At 39.7% G+C, this 17,480-nt stretch overlaps 5 protein-coding genes across 8 annotated transcripts in view; 4 read left to right on the top strand and 1 right to left on the bottom strand.

Annotated features, from left to right (window-relative positions):
- Positions 1–403, bottom strand: part of LOC104820748 (pentatricopeptide repeat-containing protein At5g18390, mitochondrial) — a 2,002-nt gene extending 1,599 nt beyond the window's left edge. The window contains exon 1 of the mRNA XM_010551331.1: positions 3–403. Coding sequence (XP_010549633.1) covers positions 3–211 — 209 coding nt within the window. The 5' untranslated portion in view covers positions 212–403. The remainder of the gene's footprint in view (positions 1–2) is intronic.
- A 1-nt stretch (position 404) lies between these two features.
- On the top strand, positions 405–1,084 carry LOC104820749 (40S ribosomal protein S16-1). Its single transcript, XM_010551332.2, has one exon. The coding sequence runs from the start codon at positions 466–468 to the stop codon at positions 904–906; it is 441 nt and encodes a 146-aa protein (XP_010549634.1). The 5' UTR covers positions 405–465; the 3' UTR covers positions 907–1,084.
- A 7,389-nt stretch (positions 1,085–8,473) lies between these two features.
- Positions 8,474–8,981, top strand: LOC104820747 (germin-like protein subfamily 1 member 7). Its single transcript, XM_019203359.1, has 2 exons — positions 8,474–8,494; positions 8,562–8,981. The coding sequence occupies exons 1-2, from the start codon at positions 8,474–8,476 to the stop codon at positions 8,979–8,981; spliced, it is 441 nt and encodes a 146-aa protein (XP_019058904.1).
- A 730-nt stretch (positions 8,982–9,711) lies between these two features.
- On the top strand, positions 9,712–14,458 carry LOC104820746 (U11/U12 small nuclear ribonucleoprotein 48 kDa protein). Of its 4 annotated transcripts, none has more exons than XM_010551325.1 (7): positions 9,712–10,974; positions 11,021–11,193; positions 11,375–11,489; positions 11,862–11,969; positions 12,147–12,729; positions 12,850–13,210; positions 14,192–14,458. In XM_010551325.1, exons 1-5 carry the CDS (start codon positions 9,757–9,759, stop codon positions 12,654–12,656), a joined length of 2,124 nt encoding a protein of 707 aa, XP_010549627.1. In that variant the 5' UTR covers positions 9,712–9,756; the 3' UTR covers positions 12,657–12,729; positions 12,850–13,210; positions 14,192–14,458. The 4 variants fall into 4 exon arrangements, with proteins under 4 accessions (XP_010549627.1, XP_010549626.1, XP_010549628.1 ...); XM_010551324.1 differs by having other exon boundaries at positions 14,129–14,458; XM_010551326.1 differs by lacking the exon at positions 14,192–14,458 and adding an exon at positions 13,388–13,701 and having other exon boundaries at positions 13,106–13,210.
- On the top strand, positions 13,003–17,480 carry LOC104821146 (putative U-box domain-containing protein 46). Its single transcript, XM_019203358.1, has 3 exons — positions 13,003–13,210; positions 15,514–15,797; positions 16,209–17,480. The coding sequence occupies exons 1-3, from the start codon at positions 13,003–13,005 to the stop codon at positions 17,298–17,300; spliced, it is 1,584 nt and encodes a 527-aa protein (XP_019058903.1). The 3' UTR covers positions 17,301–17,480.

Below are 17,480 nucleotides of genomic sequence, written 5' to 3'. Positions count from 1 at the left end.
GGTTCAGCGCCTTCTCCGGGTGAATTTCGCGGCGGACGATGTTCAACTGTCGACTGATCGCGGCGAAGTAGTCGCCTTTGGTCGGGACGGGATCGGAGCATTGGATAGGCTGGATGGCAGAGAAGCGGCGGAGATAGCAGGCGAAGCCAGAGGAGTCGCCGGAGATGGCCGAGAAGAAGCTTCTCCGGGGCCGGCGGAGGAGGAGGAACATTTTCTCGTCGGAAGATTCAGTTTTCCACAAGCAAATTTTAATTTTAATATAAATCTTGTTTGCGTCCAAGCTCGAGATTGTATTGTGGTGAAAAAAAATTTTAATAAACAGATTGGTGAAACGGTGCGTTTCGGTAAAGAAAACCCTAGCGTCTCTTTTTTGTGCCCTTACTATAAAATCCCAAAATTCAGTCAGATTCTCCCCCAACACACTTCGTTAGGGTTTTTCTTCTCTCCTCTCTTGTTTCCGCAACCATGGCGACACAACCGGCGGTGGAATCTGTTCAATGCTTCGGCCGCAAGAAGACGGCGGTGGCCGTCACCTACTGCAAGCGTGGCTCCGGTCTGATAAAGATCAACGGTTGTCCGATCGAGCTGATTCAGCCTGAGATACTCCGGTTCAAGGTGTTCGAGCCCATCCTCCTCCTCGGACGACACCGTTTCGCCGGGGTCGACATGAGGATCCGCGTCAAGGGCGGAGGTCACACCTCCCAGATCTACGCCATTCGCCAGAGCATCGCGAAGGCTCTCGTCGCGTTCTACCAGAAGTACGTGGACGAGCAGTCGAAGAAGGAGATCAAGGACATCCTCGTCAGGTACGACAGGACACTGCTCGTGGCTGATCCTAGGAGGTGCGAGCCGAAGAAGTTCGGTGGTCGTGGTGCTCGTGCTCGTTTCCAGAAGAGTTACCGTTGATGGCCTTCCGTTTTTGCGGTTCAAGTATGCGCAATGTTTTGGATTACCTTCCTGTTGCTTTCGAATTTTGAAACTTAGATCATCTTTTGGAATTGATGCTTTACTTTTGAAGAACATATATGCATGGCTATCCTTTTGCCGGTATCAATTTGATTGGGTTATTCAAAACGTTTTACTAGATTTGAAAATTTGCGAATTCACTGTTTAGTGTTCCATTATATAGGATATGTTGTTGTAGGTTTGTGATTTGGAGGTTTATGTAGACTCATTTGGGATTATATGATTAGGGTTTAGGAATCAATCAAGTTCATTACATGCTGGAAAGAAAGGCAAGGGTTAAGCATAGTTCTCTGATCCAATTATAGATTATTTGATTGTCTCTTGGGTAGAAGTAGCTAACAATTCATCAGATGTATAAAGTCCATAACCAAAAACATGAAATTGAAGAAATTCACAGAATTTGTAGAAGTGATTGTTTATGATTCACTCGCTGCAAACCCTAGATGGATGGAAGAGGAGAGAATCATAGGAATGTCTTGAATTGAATCATTAGCCCTCTTCTTATGTTCTTGACTTTATTAAAGGCTTGTGCTTTGCTCTGCCATGATGATGCAATAAAAATAGTTTTGTGTTTTGTGTTAGTCTCCCTTGTAACCAAAAACAAATTTGTCTCAAAATATCTTCTATCTGAAATCCACACAATTATCTTCCTTTTTTTTTTTTTTTTGAAGTTTTGATTATAATCTGTACTGGAATTTATTCTGAGCTGGATTTTTTTTTAAAAACTAATAACATTTTTCTAAAAATATTTCGATTTTTTTATATATTCTTTCTGTTTAAGATTTGAACATTTATACTCGTAGACTTCTTATTTTATTCTAAGGGTAATTGATTTCATAAATCTCGAATTAATGACGTGAGGTGAGATGACCAATGGATAGAAGACAACGACCTCACAAAAATTGAACCACTCTCCTCGACTATTCCATTTTTTTTTTATGGAAGTGGAATATTTAATTGTATTTTGTGTGCAGAAAATGGGTTTTAAATGTAAAATGTGAAATAAGTGCGACTCATAAAATCTAGATTAACAACATTGGCTAGGTTTCGCCATTTTATTAGAGATCACGAGAGCACGTTTCACAATGTGCAAATTGGCATATTTTTTAATTAGATATATAAAAAAACAGTATCTTTTCATCGTCCGTCGTAGTGGTTAAGGCACTTGGATTAGTGGCTTGAATTACATGATAAAAAAATTATCCAAATACGTACGAAGATTACATTATATATATATATATATTCCTCTCTTGATTGACGTTGGATTAACGTAGACATCACTAATGCAAGTGATTTCGCCATATCTTATTATTGAATTTCAGATAAGCTCAATTTTTTTTAAAAAAAAAAACTCTACATGTCGAAAGTGGGAGACAGACAAAGATAAATAATGAGTTCGTTTAGTTGGAAGTTACTTTGATTAAAACATATATAATTTTTTTATAATCCAAAACCTCACCGATCTTCCGATTGATTAGAGAAATCCATGTGAATATCTTCTTCAAAAGGAGATTCGAAAATGGGTTAACAAAAACTAAACCACCTGATTTTGGATCATACATAATTATTTTTATCTGAAAAAAAAACAAAAAAAGAAGAAGAGTAATAATTTGACAACAGTAGAATAATAATATTTTTTTAGGGTTTAATATCTATTTTGACAAATGATCTCGCTAAATTTAGAGATTAGCTTGAATATATAGTTTGGGAAAGATTTATCATGTTGAATTTGAATCTTATCTTATAATTACTTTGGTTTGAACGCCACCTATATATTAGAATAAAGGTCCAAGGTTCAAAATGCATATGCTTGTATGCTTCACATGATTCCAATGTCCAAAAAAATAATCGAAATTCAGAGTCATCACGCTTCAAGTGTGTGTATATATATATATACACATGTTATTTGTATCCTAAACACTACAAATATCATACGCCGTGTGAAAATACATCGATACATGTATACATACATACATACATATACATATAGATACATGTATTCGCCACCAGAACATATAAGATAACTCAATGCCCATACAATATGACACAGTGCCATATAATAGAAGAAATGAATATATAAATAAAATAGCGAGAAGAGATATTTTCACATATGAGTCGTTGAGCATCTATATAATGGGCATTCTTCTCATGCAACATCTCTCAAAATCCTCTTCACACCAAATCATATATTTGATATATAGAAGAAACATTAAAAAAAAAACATGAAATCGATTCACTTCCTCGTAACGACAACAATCTTATTGGCTTTTGCTTCTCCATTTGCTTCTTGTTACGATCCCAGTCCTCTTCAGGACTTCTGTGTTGCCATCGACGACTTCAATGGAGGTAATCCAAACATATATATATATATATATATATGTATGTATGTATACCTATATATATACATAACGACAAAACCCTTTTTGCGTATATCAACTATGAAGTCCCGAAAACAACATAGTGTATCATTCATAATTAAAAACGTTCATGTAACTATAGATTTGTCGATAAACCATGCAAAACAATAATAGAATCTTGAATCGGATTTTCTCCTCGTAGTTTTCGTGAACGGGAAATTCTGCAAGGACCCGAAACTCGTGACGGCGGAGGATTTCTTCACGTCAGGCCTAAACATCCCCGGAACCACCGTAAACCGAGTTGGATCCAACGTCACGACAGTTAACGTAGACAGAATTCCGGGCCTTTCAGGTTTCGCCGGAAAGATGACCGGAAAACCCAGAGAGAGAAAGACGAGAGAGAAAACTGAGCAGAGAGAATGAAAAATTTCTCCAGTTGTATTACTCTGTTTTTTTTCTGTACAGATGTTAAATACACTTCCGATTGTATAAACCGCCATATAACTAACTAACAGATTTCTAAACAGATTGTAACTGTTTCATATACTAATATACCCCCCTCAAGCTTGAATCGACTGCAGCTTCAGGGAGATACAAGCTTGAAATATGAAACTTCGACATTAGAACAGAAAACACCTGTGGCTGTAATGACTTCGTCATAACATCAGCTAACTGATTTTCTGTCTTCACATGCATCATCCGTAAGAAACCAGATTGAAGCTTGTCGCGAACCAGATGGCAATCAATGTCAATATGCTTCGTCCGTTCATGAAAAACTGGATTCGAAGCGATGTGCATGGCGGATTTGTTGTCACAAAAGAGATTGGCAGGTCCTTCCAAGGAAATCTGAAAATCTGCCATCAAATTTGTTAACCAGATTAACTCACAAGTAGCATTAGCTAATGATCTATATTCTGCCTCTGTGCTGCTCCTCGAAACCGTAGTCTGTTTCTTTGATTTCCATGAAATCAAAGATTCTCCCAGAAAAATACAGAACCCAGAAACTGAGCGTCTCGTATCAGGACATGTTGCCCAGTCTGCATCCGCAAAAGCATTGAAACGAAGAGCTGAAGATGCAGAATAAAACAGACCTTGCCCGGGGTTGGTTTTTGAAAGATTGGTGCATATAGAACATTTTCCAACAGTAGTTGATGATTCAATTTCACTGAGCCAGCATGAGTTATATGCAGAGAGTGTCCATTCGGCAAACTAACCAACACTGGTTTAATCTCAAACAGATCAACAAACATCCTCCTATCATAGCAAATATGACTTGTAGCGCCAGAATCAATTATCCAGGCATTTTGATCAGACAGGTTATCTGAAACAGTAGAGCATATGACAGAGGATAAGTATGCAATGTTACCAGATGAGCAGAAGTTTGATTCTGGTGCACCATGATCAGTCACGACAGGCTTTGAATTCGCGAGTTGTGCATTGAGTGTAAGAATGAGCTGCTGAATTTGATCTGAAGACAAATCAGGTAGAGTTGTCGCTGCTTTGGTAACAGGTTGATTTGTAGAGACATTGGCAACTGTTCCCTAGTAAAGCTACAAAACCAGATTTTGAACGTCTCACAAATAATGTGTGATCGGCTTTGGACTGCTTGAAACCATCTTCGAGCAGAACACTTGCAAATTTATGGTACCATTGTCGACTGGCTTGTCGCAACCCATATAGAGATTTCTGTAATTTGCAGACTGCATCCCGAGGCATGTTTCCAGATTGTGCATCAGTATAACCTGGTGGCAGAGACATATAAATCTCCTCCTCAAGGTCACCATGTAAGAAAGCATTAGTAACATCCATTTGTGTAAGAATCCAGTTCTGTTTTGCAGCCAAGGCAAGGAGCAACTTGACAGTTACCAATTTTGCAACAGGTGAAAAAGTATCTATGAAGTCAACTCCCTCTTGTTGTGTGAATCCCTTTGCTACCAAACGAGCCTTGTATCGCTCTACAGATCCATCAGCCTTTCTTTTTATCTTGTAAACCCATTTACAACCTACTGCCCGCTTTCCAGGTGGAAGAGAAACTACAGACCAAGTTCCATTTCCAACCAAAGCATCAAGTTCAACATCCATGGCTTTTCTCCATTCAACAGAAGATACAGCTTCTTTGAAGTTTTTGGGTTCAGTTTCGGCACTAATGTTCAAGACATATTGCCTATAGGTGGGTGATAGATGGTCATAAGAAAGGAATTGAGAGATGGGATAGGCTGTAGAAACAGGAAGATCAACATTGTTATAAGACTGAGATTTTGTCAAATAACAATGATAATCTGTCAAATAAGAAGGTGGTTTTGTTTGTCTTTTTGGTCTGTGAAGAGTAATGGTAAGGTTGTCAGAATCATGTGAGGGAGCTTCTGAAACAGGCAATAACCTTGTATCAGAAGTCTGAATGGGTATGTCTGGTAATGAAAAAGGTAAGATAGAATTTGGAAACGGGTTTAAACTCTCTGTTTGGGTTGAATCATGGCTTGGTATGGATGCAAATGGGAATATGTGTTCATGAAACACAACATTACGGGATATAGTAATTATATTAGTGTCAAGGTCAAGAATTTTGTACCCTTTGTATCCTGGAGCATAGCCAATGAACACCGAACCTTTTGCTCTAGCTGAAAACTTATGTCGATCTGTAGTTAATGTTGAAGCATAGCATAGACATCCGAAAGTTCTCAGATGCGAGTAAGTTGGTTTCTGCCCCTGCAAAACTTCAAAAGGAGATCTGTTCTGCAACAAAGGCGAGACAGTGCGATTGATCAAATAGACTGCTGTTCTGATGCATTCATCCCAATATCCCAAGGGTATCTGTGACTGAAAATATAATGCCCGAGCTACATTCAAAATGTGCTGGTGCTTTCTCTCCACTACTGAATTCTGTTGAGGTGTTTGCACACATGAAAACTGATGAGTGATGCCTTTACTACAGAAAAACTCAGTAAAGGAAAGCTCTGGAGCATTATCGGATCTGAAAGCTTTTATCTTTTTATTATATTGCCTTTCAATGAGAGCTACAAAATCAGGAATGATCTGTAGTACATCACGCTTACATCTCAGCATATAAACCCATGTGACTCTAGAATGATCATCAACTATAGTAAGGAAATATCTATGACCCTCATTAGAAATTACAGAGAAGGGGCCCCATATATCTATATGCAAAAGATCAAAAGGAAAAGGAGACAAATTGTTATTGGAAACAAAGGGAAGTCTCTTTTGTTTGGCTTGGTGACAGACTTTGCAGTGTGGTATGGCTTTGTATTTGGAGATGGAAAGGTCTGTGGACAGGGTCTTTATTTTCTGATCTGAAGGATGGCCAAGTCTGGTGTGCCACAAGATTGTGTCATCACCGAGAGCGTTACATGAAATGGAAAATGGAGGTGGGTTTGACTGTGATAATTCGAGGAAGTATAAGCCTTGATGCAGCTTACCCTTCCCAATCATCCAAGCCTGAGAAGGCTCCTGTATATAACAAGAGTCGGGTGAAAAAGAAATTTGGAAAGGAAAACAGCGTAGTAGAGAACTAACACTGAGTATATTAAGATGAAAGATTGGTGCATATAGAACATTTTCCAACAGTAGTTGATGATTCAGTTTCACTGAGCCAGCATGAGTTATATGCAGAGAGTGTCCATTCGGCAAACTAACCAACACTGGTTTAATCTCAAACAGATCAACAAACATCCTCTTATCATAGCAAATATGACTTGTAGCGCCAGAATCAATTATCCAGGCATTTTGATCAGACAGGTTATCTGAAACAGTAGAGCATATGACAGAGGATAAGTATGCAATGTTACCAGATGAGCAGAAGTTTGATTCTGGTGCACCATGATCAGTCACGACAGGCTTTGAATTCGCGAGTTGTGCATTGAGTGTAAGAATGAGCTGCTGAATTTGATCTGAAGACAAATCAGGTAGAGTTGTCGCTGCTTTGGTAACAGGTTGATTTGTAGAGACATTGGCAACTGTTCCCTTTTGGTATGTATAAGCTGAAGATTTCTGATTCTGATACATCTGCTTCGGCTGATTGTTTTGAGGATGTGAATCATTGGATTGAGATGGCTGACGATATCCAGGTGGATATCCATGAAGCTTGTAACATTTCTGGATTGTATGGCCATACAAACCGCAATGTGTACACAATGGACGTTGTTTGTTTCTGAACTGAGGACCAGAGACAGCAGCAATGGTCTGATCCTTTTGCTCCATAATATTGAAGATCGCAGATTCTTGATTTGGTTGAGATTTCAGCAATTTTTGCTGTTCATATTGAGAGACGATGCTGTATGTCTTCTCAAGGTCTGGAACTTGATCCATCATGATGATCTGATCACGAATTGTCTCAAAAGAATCGTTGAGGCCATACAAAAAGTCGATCACAAACGTACTTTCGAAGAACTCGAACCATCGATGATCTGATTCACAGTGACAGCCTCCACAGGTACAATACGGAGTTGATTGTAAGGACTTTAATTCTTCCCAAAGCGTGATTAAATGAGTGTAGTAATTTCCTACATCCATAGAACCTTGTTTGAGGGATCGAAGCTTACGTCGAATGGCGTACAACTTCGGAGCATTCTTCTGATGAAATCTGACGCTGAGATTGAGCCAAATATCTCGAGCCGATTTCGCATACATGAGACTAATCGCAATAGTCTTCGAAACAGAATTGAGCAGCCACGATTTGATGATCGCGTTACTGCGAAGCCAATGTCTAAGATTTGGATCATTTTCAGCAGGTTTCGGCAAAGATCCGTCGATGAATCCGAGCTTGTTTCTGCCTTCCAATGCCATAGTGACTGAACAACACCATGAATTGTAATCCAAAGCGCCGGTCAGACGGTCAGATACGAGAACAAGATTCATCTGATCACTCGAACTCAAATGATACGGTGAATCTGGAGGTGGAACATCAGGTGGAGGTGCCGCCGGAAGATTTGCTGCTAGTGCCTCCGCCATTGATGATCAGGAAACAAAGAGAAATTCGCAGAAAAAGCAAATTCTAAAGAAAATGCTCTGATACCATTTCAGGTTTCGCCGGAAAGATGACCGGAAAACCCAGAGAGAGAAAGACGAGAGAGAAAACTGAGCAGAGAGAATGAAAAATTTCTCCAGTTGTATTACTCTGTTTTTTTTCTGTACAGATGTTAAATACACTTCCGATTGTATAAACCGCCATATAACTAACTAACAGATTTCTAAACAGATTGTAACTGTTTCATATACTAATAGGGCCTCAACACGTTAGGGGTATCGCTCGTACGGATAGATTTCGCTCCGGGAGGGCAGAATCCGCCGCACACGCACCCACGCGCCACCGAGATCCTCGTGCTGGTCGAAGGAACGCTCCTCGTGGGATTCGTGTCGTCGAATCAGGACAAGAACAGGTTGTTCTCGAAGGTTCTGTACCCGGGCGACGTGTTTGTGTTCCCCATCGGTATGATTCATTTTCAGGTGAACGTTGGGAGGACAAACGCGGTCGCGTTTGCTGGTCTCGGAAGCCAGAATCCCGGCGTGATTACGATCGCAGACGCTGTTTTCGGGTCGAAGCCTCCGATTGTTCCTGACGTTTTGGCTAGAGCGTTTCAGTTGGACGTTAACGTTGTTCGGTACCTCGAGGCAAGGTTCTCGTCCGGCGGTCCTCCTTATTAAACCACTTGTCATATGGTGAATGATATTATATATTACGAGTGCCAATATTGCAAAATGTGTATAAATAAGATTTGGTGGGTTGTAATATTTGCGGTCAAGTGTACGTGTAATGATAACAAATATAAAGGCTTTAACAAAAAAAAATATATAAAGGTAATGGCACTATAGACAGAAATATATATATATATATATATATATATATATAATTTTGATCATAGGCTTCTTATATGGAGCCCATGATCTTCCTATGTCTCATGGATTATATGATGTCTGCATGGCCGACGGACCATGTGCTTTCTGAAAGGCCCATTAATCATAGGCCTCTTTATAACAGCCCATATAATATGGGGACTGTAATTGATATTTTCGTTCAATGTTTATATTTTTCAATAAATAAATAAAAAAATTTCTTTTTGGTAATGATAAATAAATAATTTTGTAATAGGTGTATTCCAATTTTCTGTGTTTTTCTTTCTTTCTTGTAATAGGTGGTTTATTTTCTCGAAAATGATTGCATTCATTTATAATTGGGGGAAATCCAATTTTAAACATTTGTAGACAATTAATTGTATCTATTATAACTAATTAACATGTTGAAAGAATAAAAATATCTTATACGACAAGTTTTTCTCATAAAACATGACCAACAATTGCCACGTGTCATTTGAGTTGGGAGGTGAGCAATGAGCATTATGGGCCTATTTAAATAGCCCCAGGGCTCCTGGACGAAACCAATAGTAAAAAACGTCTGCCGAGTCGGACTTCGCCGGAATCTATGAATCCACCACCGTCGCTTCCGTTCCCTCGAAACCCTAACCCTATTTTCGCCTACCATCCTACTCCCCAAAACCCTAATCCCAATTTCTCCTTCCAACCTCCTCCGCAGAATCCTAACCAGTACTCCGTCGCTCCTCCTCCTCCACCGGTTCGCGAGCTCCCTGGAGCTCTTGCCTCCCTAAAATCTCTGGTTTCTCTTTGTGAACGTACCCTAGATTCTTTCTCCCAAACCCTAGCTTCAGATTCTCTCTCTCTTCTTCGGAAGGACGAACATGTTGGTTTTGTTCGTTGCCCTTTTAATCCGAATCACCTCATGCCGCCGGAGGATCTCTTCCTCCACTCACTCCGGTGCCCACCGCCTCTGGATCTTACTCACCATCTCGGTTCCCCTAGTAATTATCGCAATACGGTCGAGCCGCCGTATGAATTGCCGTTGAACCGCAGTGGCGATGACCTCTGTATCTATTTGGATGATTTTGCCGATTTTTCTTCTAGCTTCTTCTACAAGGATTGCCCAGGTGTGGTTAACTTATCTGAGCTTGATGGGAGGAGGAGAGCGCTCACACTGCCGAGTGTATTGTTCGTAGAATGCTGCGATTTCGTAGGTTCCACTGAGACAGATAAAAAGGGTATGTTGGGAAAACAGTTTGTCCTATTGCCATCGGATTTATGGGCGATAAGAAATGAGATTGATGCATGGAGGGATTACCCCAGATCGTATTCGTTCGGTGTTCTTTCTGCGATTCTAGGTTTAGAAATAGTTGGAAAGAGTAACGTGAAAATGTGGATTTTGGCCAATTCTCCAAGATATGGTGTCATAATCGATACATACACGAGGGATCATATGTTTATGCTCCTTAAGTTGTGTTTGAAAGCAATTGTGAAAGAAGCTCGTGGATTGGCAGAGTTTGATGCCAATGCCGATGACGAGAATGGGAATGAGCATGCTGTGAGTTTGAAAAGTAGACGATTTGAGTGTGCAATCTTGGTTCAAGTAGTGACATGGTTAGCTTCTCAACTGGCTGTCTTGTATGGAGAAGGAAATGCCAGGTTTCTTGCTTTAGACATGTTTAGACAGTGCGTAATAGAATCAGCTTCCCAAATAACGATGTTTCAGTCAGAAGGAAATATAACTGTGCATCCTAAACATGAATGTTCTGGAGTTCAAGAGGATTCAGAATCAGTAGACGCAAACAACAGTAGTGAGGATGTGAAGGCAGAGGAGTCATTTGAGAGTAGTTCAGGGGGATGAGGATGTGAAGGCAGAGGAGTCATTTGAGAGTAGTTCAGGGGGAAAGGGTAAAAGTTCAGCGGATGCCCAGGCGATATCCGTGTCCCGTGTTGTGGCAGCCGCTGCTGCACTGCACGAAAGGTCCCTGCTTGAAGGGAAAATAAGGGCAATTCGATTTACCCAACCACCAACAAGATATCAACGGTGAGTTTAAAATCTTGCGAAGGTGATTCTAAAATCTGTGAAGGGATATTCCATTTTTATATCACTATTCTTTGTGTCGTTGATCGGAAGTCTGATGTCTTGTTTGTTCTCTATCTTTTTTCTTCATTATGTACCATCTCTGTCAAAGTTTGGTTCCTGATGGTGTTTTGGCAATGTGTAGGATGATGGAGCATGATGCTATGACATCAAAAGCTGATGAGGAGCGGAAAAAACGTCCCGGTTACAGACCTGTCATTGAGCACGATGGTCTTCCCCGGCAACGATCGTCAAACTACGTTCGTTTTAAATTATCATTTATATCTCAGTTGTTTGTCCGTGCTTTGATTCGGTTTTATATTATCTTCTGCGTTATGCTCTGGAAATATTGAGCTCTTTTCCATTAAACATGAAGCGATTAGTTTTAGTTTGATCCTGCCTCCTTTGATATACTGTAGCAGTCTAACATCGACATCGCTTTCTGCCGAGTATTGGGACAGATTCTGTTGATAATTGTTAGTTGTTTAATGTCATCATTGAAATACCGGTTAGAACCAGTAGAAGCATGTACAAAACTTGCGGAGCATCTTTTTCTCTTATCATTGTTTTGGATCAACATGTGTTGGTTATAGTAGTTATTTTTCAAATGACATGTTTGCCATAACATGTAGGAATTCAACAAAATGAAGACGAAAGAAGAGCTTATGGCTGAAGAAAGGGATTACAAACGCCGGAGAATGACATACCGTGGTAAGAAGGTGAAGCGAACGCCTCTGCAGGTAAGGAGTCCGTACTATTTTCCAACGTTTTTGAATATTTTATGTCAAACTTAAACTTTTACCTTGTGAGAGCTATATTATTTCTGATAGTTCAAGGGGCTCATTTGGCATTCATTTAGAGATGAACTCTCCTTATTTTCTTCCATGCCTGAGTTTTCTCCATCTTTTCTTTTGTAGGTCTTACGGGATATAATAGAAGAATATACTGAAGAAATTAGATTAGCAGGAGGTATCGGGTGCTTTGAGAAGGGACCCGAGGAGGGAATGGTGTTGCCCTCCCCGTCTTCTACTGGCAATGGCAGGAAAGAATCTGACTTTGACTACAGTTCTGCATCAAAATCGTCAGATCCTTCACTTAGATTCTCTAAGAAAACGAGAGTGGGCAATGAAGCGGATAGTGATTATTCCACGGACTATAGGATGAGCACTGATAAAGAAAAGCCGTATAAGGAGTATGATTCTGGTAGCTCTAGGAGACAACAAAGCCATGGCGGTTACAGATCATATGACCACGTTGATCATAGGATCCTAAGGGATACTCATCGTTATCGTAGTCGCAGATCACCATCTCGTCCTAAGGGTCCTTCAGATTATAAGAGGCAAAAGACTGTTCCCTATGACTGTCGCAGTAGCCGGCGAGCTGAGGAACAAAATGGTTTTGAAGACAGATATAATCCATCAGAATGAGAATTGAGTGTGTGTGTATATATATATATACACACACTCACGCCATGCTTGCTTGCTAACAGCCGGTTTGAAGGTAATTTTTTTTGTTTTGTTAATTGACTTGTATTATTGTGGCTGTTCTGTTCTCCCTTGGGAATTGGTTTTCTACACTCTGAAACCAATTTTCATTGATTTGTTTCAACAACTCTTGCAGTAAGATGTAGTGGGAGCTTAAGCTGTTATGTGTCGACCCCGTATCCTCCTTTGTATCCTTAATCATATGATTTTTCTTCATTCTTTCAATCACCAGAACATAATGTTCTCATCTCCTATAGCGCTTGGCTTCCTACAGTTTCTGAGTATAATAATGGCATATTCAGAAGGATTTTTTCGCCACTGGTCTGATCCCTTTTGTCTGCGTGTCGGTGTATCTTCAGTTTCTTTTTTGCTTCTCTGGTTGTTTGTGACAGATATTGAAGTTCCTCCAAATGTAAGAGAAGATGAGAGCCCTCCGAATCAAAGCACACGAAGAACGGGTGTCCTGGAAGAATCAGAGCATCTACAAGTAGTTGTCGGTGAGGCTCTATTCATCTCCCTTTGGTTGCATAGAAAATGGATGAAAATGATACATAATCCATGTACACTCGGTCGGTGTCGTTATAAAATCTTCCTAAATTTGGAAAACCAAACCGACCCTTGAATCGGATTTTAACTGACCGGTTTGGTTAACCGGGTTAAGCACTTTCTTACAGCAACGGAAAGAAATGGTGGATGAGGGAGATTCTCTGTGGCTTATCATCAGAAGTTGTCTGTCCTGTTCTGTTCTGTCCAAATCTTATTTGTTCATTGCTGAGTTCCTGATTGGTGCGCAGAGAATCTTGAGCTCAGTGTTTTGCTTTTTTCATAAGTAAATCTTGGGGAATATGTGCTTCCATTTTCCGGTAAAATATTGTTTTTTCCACACAATTTTCTTTTTGTTGGTATCTTGCCCCAATGCATTGAAGTCCTTTAGAAAAGAAATATTAGGGTGGATATTTTACGTTTTGATTTAGTTTTATTTCGTATCCTTGTCCATTTTTATTCTGTTTGGTTTCGATTTTTTATTTAAATTTTATTATAAACAAGAGAATATTTATTTTTATAAAAAAACAAGAAAATATTTCTCTCTATCTCTATAGTAAGAAAGAAAAATTTTATTGTCCTTTTATTTTCTGTAGTGGATAAATATAGAGGCGATTTTCCAATGTGAAGTCGGTATTCGGCTTCGCTATCTAGTGTGGACCGAATACGTTGCATTTGATGCAAAATCTACCCATAAAGATATATATAGTGGTGGCTCACATTACTCCAAAACTTGGTTTGTTTTTATTTGGTTTTCCCAATTGTTTTTATATTCGGATTTAGTTTAGTTTCACCAGTTATATTTAATTTTAAAATTTGATTATATTTAAATTAATATACTATTAGGGTTGATCTGATTTGAATAAAACAAGGTAAATTGTATGCCCGTGGTGTTGATTAAATAACGCCTGATGGTGACACGTGGCATGAGAAAGGCACCGACTTCTCGGGCGGTCTACAAAGAGAGAGATTGCTCCCCCGAGGATTCTTCTCTTCACGATGTGCGGATGAAACGGCAAAGTCATGTGGTTCCTCTTGCATACAGCCAAATGGTTAGCTGTGCTCTTGTCCAGTTGTGAAACGGCACACACTTTGACCCACCCTCCTTTTTGTCCCTCTTTGAAGTTGGAACTAATTTGCTTGTGTTTTTTTAATATTATATATTTGTTTTTATTTCATTATTAAGCATACATTAGAACGAATCCCCCCCCCCCTCATGTTTTGATGTTTGCTATTTATATCTATTTTTACGTAATTGTTATTTGCAAAAGAATCATAGATGAAAATATACAATTCGTTTTTTCCATTTTTTGTCTACATTACCTAAACAAGCATATGGATACAAAATAATAAAAGATATTTGGGAATAGCTGAAAATGTCAAATGTCAAAATTTCCAAATGTAGCATGTGAAATGGATTTCAATGCATTTAAAATTGTAACTAAAATCAAGATGTCTTTCACAAATCATATCTAGGTTGTATATGAAATGAGATCACATTTGTTTATAATACAATATTATATATTTCAACAGAAGTTAAATTGATTTTTAAATACGACTATAGAAGCTATATAAGCCTATAAATGACTAATCTAATAGTGTGAAACCGATATAAATTGCAAATAATTTTGCATTAAATTCATTAGCCGACAGTTCTTATTATGGCAATATATATATATATATATATATATATATATATATAACGTACCATATCCATATGCACTCGACTTTATTTTCCGTAACCAATAAAGTTGATAGAAACATATGGATCTTAAAAATTAAATCACATGATTTAAATATTACGCGTTAATGTGGACCATCTGATTATAATCAATTTAAAACATGTATACAATTTGCTTCTTATAAACTAAATAAATAAGTTTCTCAAGCTTTGATCAAAGTCACAGAGCAGTAATATTTGTCCGTCATGTAAACTCACGTGACTGCCAGTCACGCTATAACCAAACCATGCAATAGAAGAAAAAAAACGGGAAAAATGCGGGATGACGTGGCAGCCTATATATACAGGTGGCGTACGTAATTACTAAACCCAAAGGAAAAAATTTTTTAAAAGTAGAAAAATAGAAAAGCAGAAGAACGAAAAACTAACAAGCCAACTGATGCAGTTCTTTCTTCGTTTCTTCTCCTCTCTTCATTCCCAACAAAAATATCCCCTTTTTTCTTCTTCCCCGATTCTCCGAGTTCTAGGGTTTTGATTTTCTCCTTGTGCTGCGTTGAATTTGGCGTGTTGGTCAAGAAACTGATGGAAGGAGAAATAGTTATGCACACAGATTGTCGGCGATTCTCGGAGGCGGAGGAGAAGGTGATGATTCCGGCGCCGGAGACGGCGGAGTTGTAGAAGCCATTGACGAGGCTATTAGAATCCTGGGCTGTCTGAGGGAGTGCGAATTAAAGACGGAATCTGAAGCTTCGTGTTCTTCGGCGTCGTCATATTCGTCTCCGGTTGATGTGCCGAAAGAGTTCATCTGTCCGCTATCGATGAAGATCATGAGCGATCCTGTAGTCGTTGCAACTGGGCAGGTTTGAAATCTTTGTTCCTTTGGCAAAATCTCCCGTTTTCCGAGAGGCTTTTATGATTCTTGCAGCATTTCTTGCTGAATTCTCTGGTTCATAGACGATGCATACATAAATGCGCATTCGGAGTTGTAGAAGAATTTGTTCATATCTCTGTTTTTTTGCTGGAAATTGGGAAGCCGTACTGGTTTCAATCTTTGCATACACGTATACAGTGTATTCATCTATTCTGGGCCCTTAGATTTGATGAAATGTTCTCATATCGTTGGATTATATGTATGTATGTATTTGCAACGTACGTATGTATGTATGTATATCTGCGGTTATATAGAGGGAAACACAAACACAATGCCTTCAAAGATTCTAATCCAAGACAGATTCTTATATGTGTTATGTCTTTTGCTCTGTTTTCTCCAGACATATGAACGACTGTATATCCAGAAGTGGCTGAATGAATGTGACCGGACATGTCCAAAAACCAAAGAAGTCCTCTCCCACACGATTCTTACTCCGAACCATTTGGTCCGTGATTTGATCTCGAAATGGTGTCTGGATTACGGATTTGATCTGCCAAAACCTGCTTCCGACACCGATGAAGCCCCCCGTGAGTTGGACCGAGACCTTCTCGAGTCTTTACTTCAGAAGATATCCTCTTCCTCTGTTTCCGATCAGAAAGAAGCGGCAAAGGAATTACGCAGATTGACCAAGCGGATCCCCTCTTCCCGTCTCTTTTTCCTCAGGGAACGTCCTGATTCACTCTCCCAGTTGCTCAGTCAGCTCCATTCAAACGACCCTATAAACTCGAACCCCGAGCTTCAAGAAGATCTTATCACAACTGTATTCAACCTTTCGATTCCCGAGGAGAACAAAAGCCTTATTGTGGAAAACCCGATTGCGATTCCTATGCTGGCGAGATCATTGACCCATGGGACGATGGAGACTCGAAGAAACGCTGCTGCAACTTTCTCCTCTCTGTCTACCACCGATTCTAACAAGCTCATCATCGGAAGCTCGGAAGCATTAATTCCCCTTATAATTCTGATCGAAGAGGGTGACTCATTGGCCATGAACGACGCCGGTGCAGCGGTTTTCAACCTCTGTACTGTACTGGAGAATAAAAAGAAGGCCGTACAAGCCGGGGCAGTTCCAGTACTAACCAAAAAGATCAAAGATGGAGTTTTTGTGGATGCATGGATTTCTATTCTGGCATTGCTCTCTTCCCATCGACAGGCCGTGGAAGAAATGGTCAGACTCGGGTTCATGTCCGATCTGTTCGGCATCATGAGGAAGCCGAGCTGCCCGCTGATGAAAGAGAACGCTGTTGCGATAATCTTCAGCATTTGCGAAAAAGACAGATCTCAGCTGAAAGCCGTCCGTGAGGAGGAAAACCGGAACGATACGCTGACGAACATTGCGGTGCAGGGAACCGATAGGGCGAAGAGAAAAGCAAACACCCTTCTGCAGAAGCTGAAGCGAACGGCCGGTTCTTATGATCCACACACGGCGTGAAAACAAAAACTGGGTATTTTTTCCATCTTCCTGTACAGATATTAGTATAGTTTCATCTAGTCGATACGTATAGTTGGACCGAAAAATGGAGATTGCTCTTAGGGAGCGAAAGAGAAAGGATGTACATTGGCATTGCCTCTTGGTAGAAGGAGAACCGATGCCAAAGGCGCAAAGTTTTGA

Source organism: Tarenaya hassleriana, unplaced genomic scaffold (assembly GCF_000463585.1).
Source record: "Tarenaya hassleriana unplaced genomic scaffold, ASM46358v1 Cleome32, whole genome shotgun sequence".
Lineage (NCBI taxonomy): Eukaryota > Viridiplantae > Streptophyta > Magnoliopsida > Brassicales > Cleomaceae > Tarenaya > Tarenaya hassleriana.
Note: the sequence above shows the minus strand (reverse complement) of the source record. Positions and strands in the feature narration are given on the sequence as shown.

Coding starts and splice junctions, on each gene's coding strand:
- LOC104820749 (XM_010551332.2), top strand. CDS start 466: ATGGCGACACAACCGGCGGTGGAATCTGTTCAATGCTTCGGCCGCAAG.
- LOC104820747 (XM_019203359.1), top strand. CDS start 8,474: ATGTTAAATACACTTCCGATT. Junction 8,495..8,561: donor TGTTAAATACACTTCCGATT/GTATAAACCGCC, acceptor ATATACTAATAG/GGCCTCAACACGTTAGGGGT.
- LOC104820746 (XM_010551325.1), top strand. CDS start 9,757: ATGAATCCACCACCGTCGCTTCCGTTCCCTCGAAACCCTAACCCTATT. Junction 11,194..11,374: donor CCACCAACAAGATATCAACG/GTGAGTTTAAAA, acceptor GGCAATGTGTAG/GATGATGGAGCATGATGCTA. Junction 11,490..11,861: donor GGCAACGATCGTCAAACTAC/GTTCGTTTTAAA, acceptor CATAACATGTAG/GAATTCAACAAAATGAAGAC.
- LOC104821146 (XM_019203358.1), top strand. CDS start 13,003: ATGGCATATTCAGAAGGATTTTTTCGCCACTGGTCTGATCCCTTTTGT. Junction 13,211..15,513: donor GCATCTACAAGTAGTTGTCG/GTGAGGCTCTAT, acceptor GTGTTGGTCAAG/AAACTGATGGAAGGAGAAAT. Junction 15,798..16,208: donor TAGTCGTTGCAACTGGGCAG/GTTTGAAATCTT, acceptor TGTTTTCTCCAG/ACATATGAACGACTGTATAT.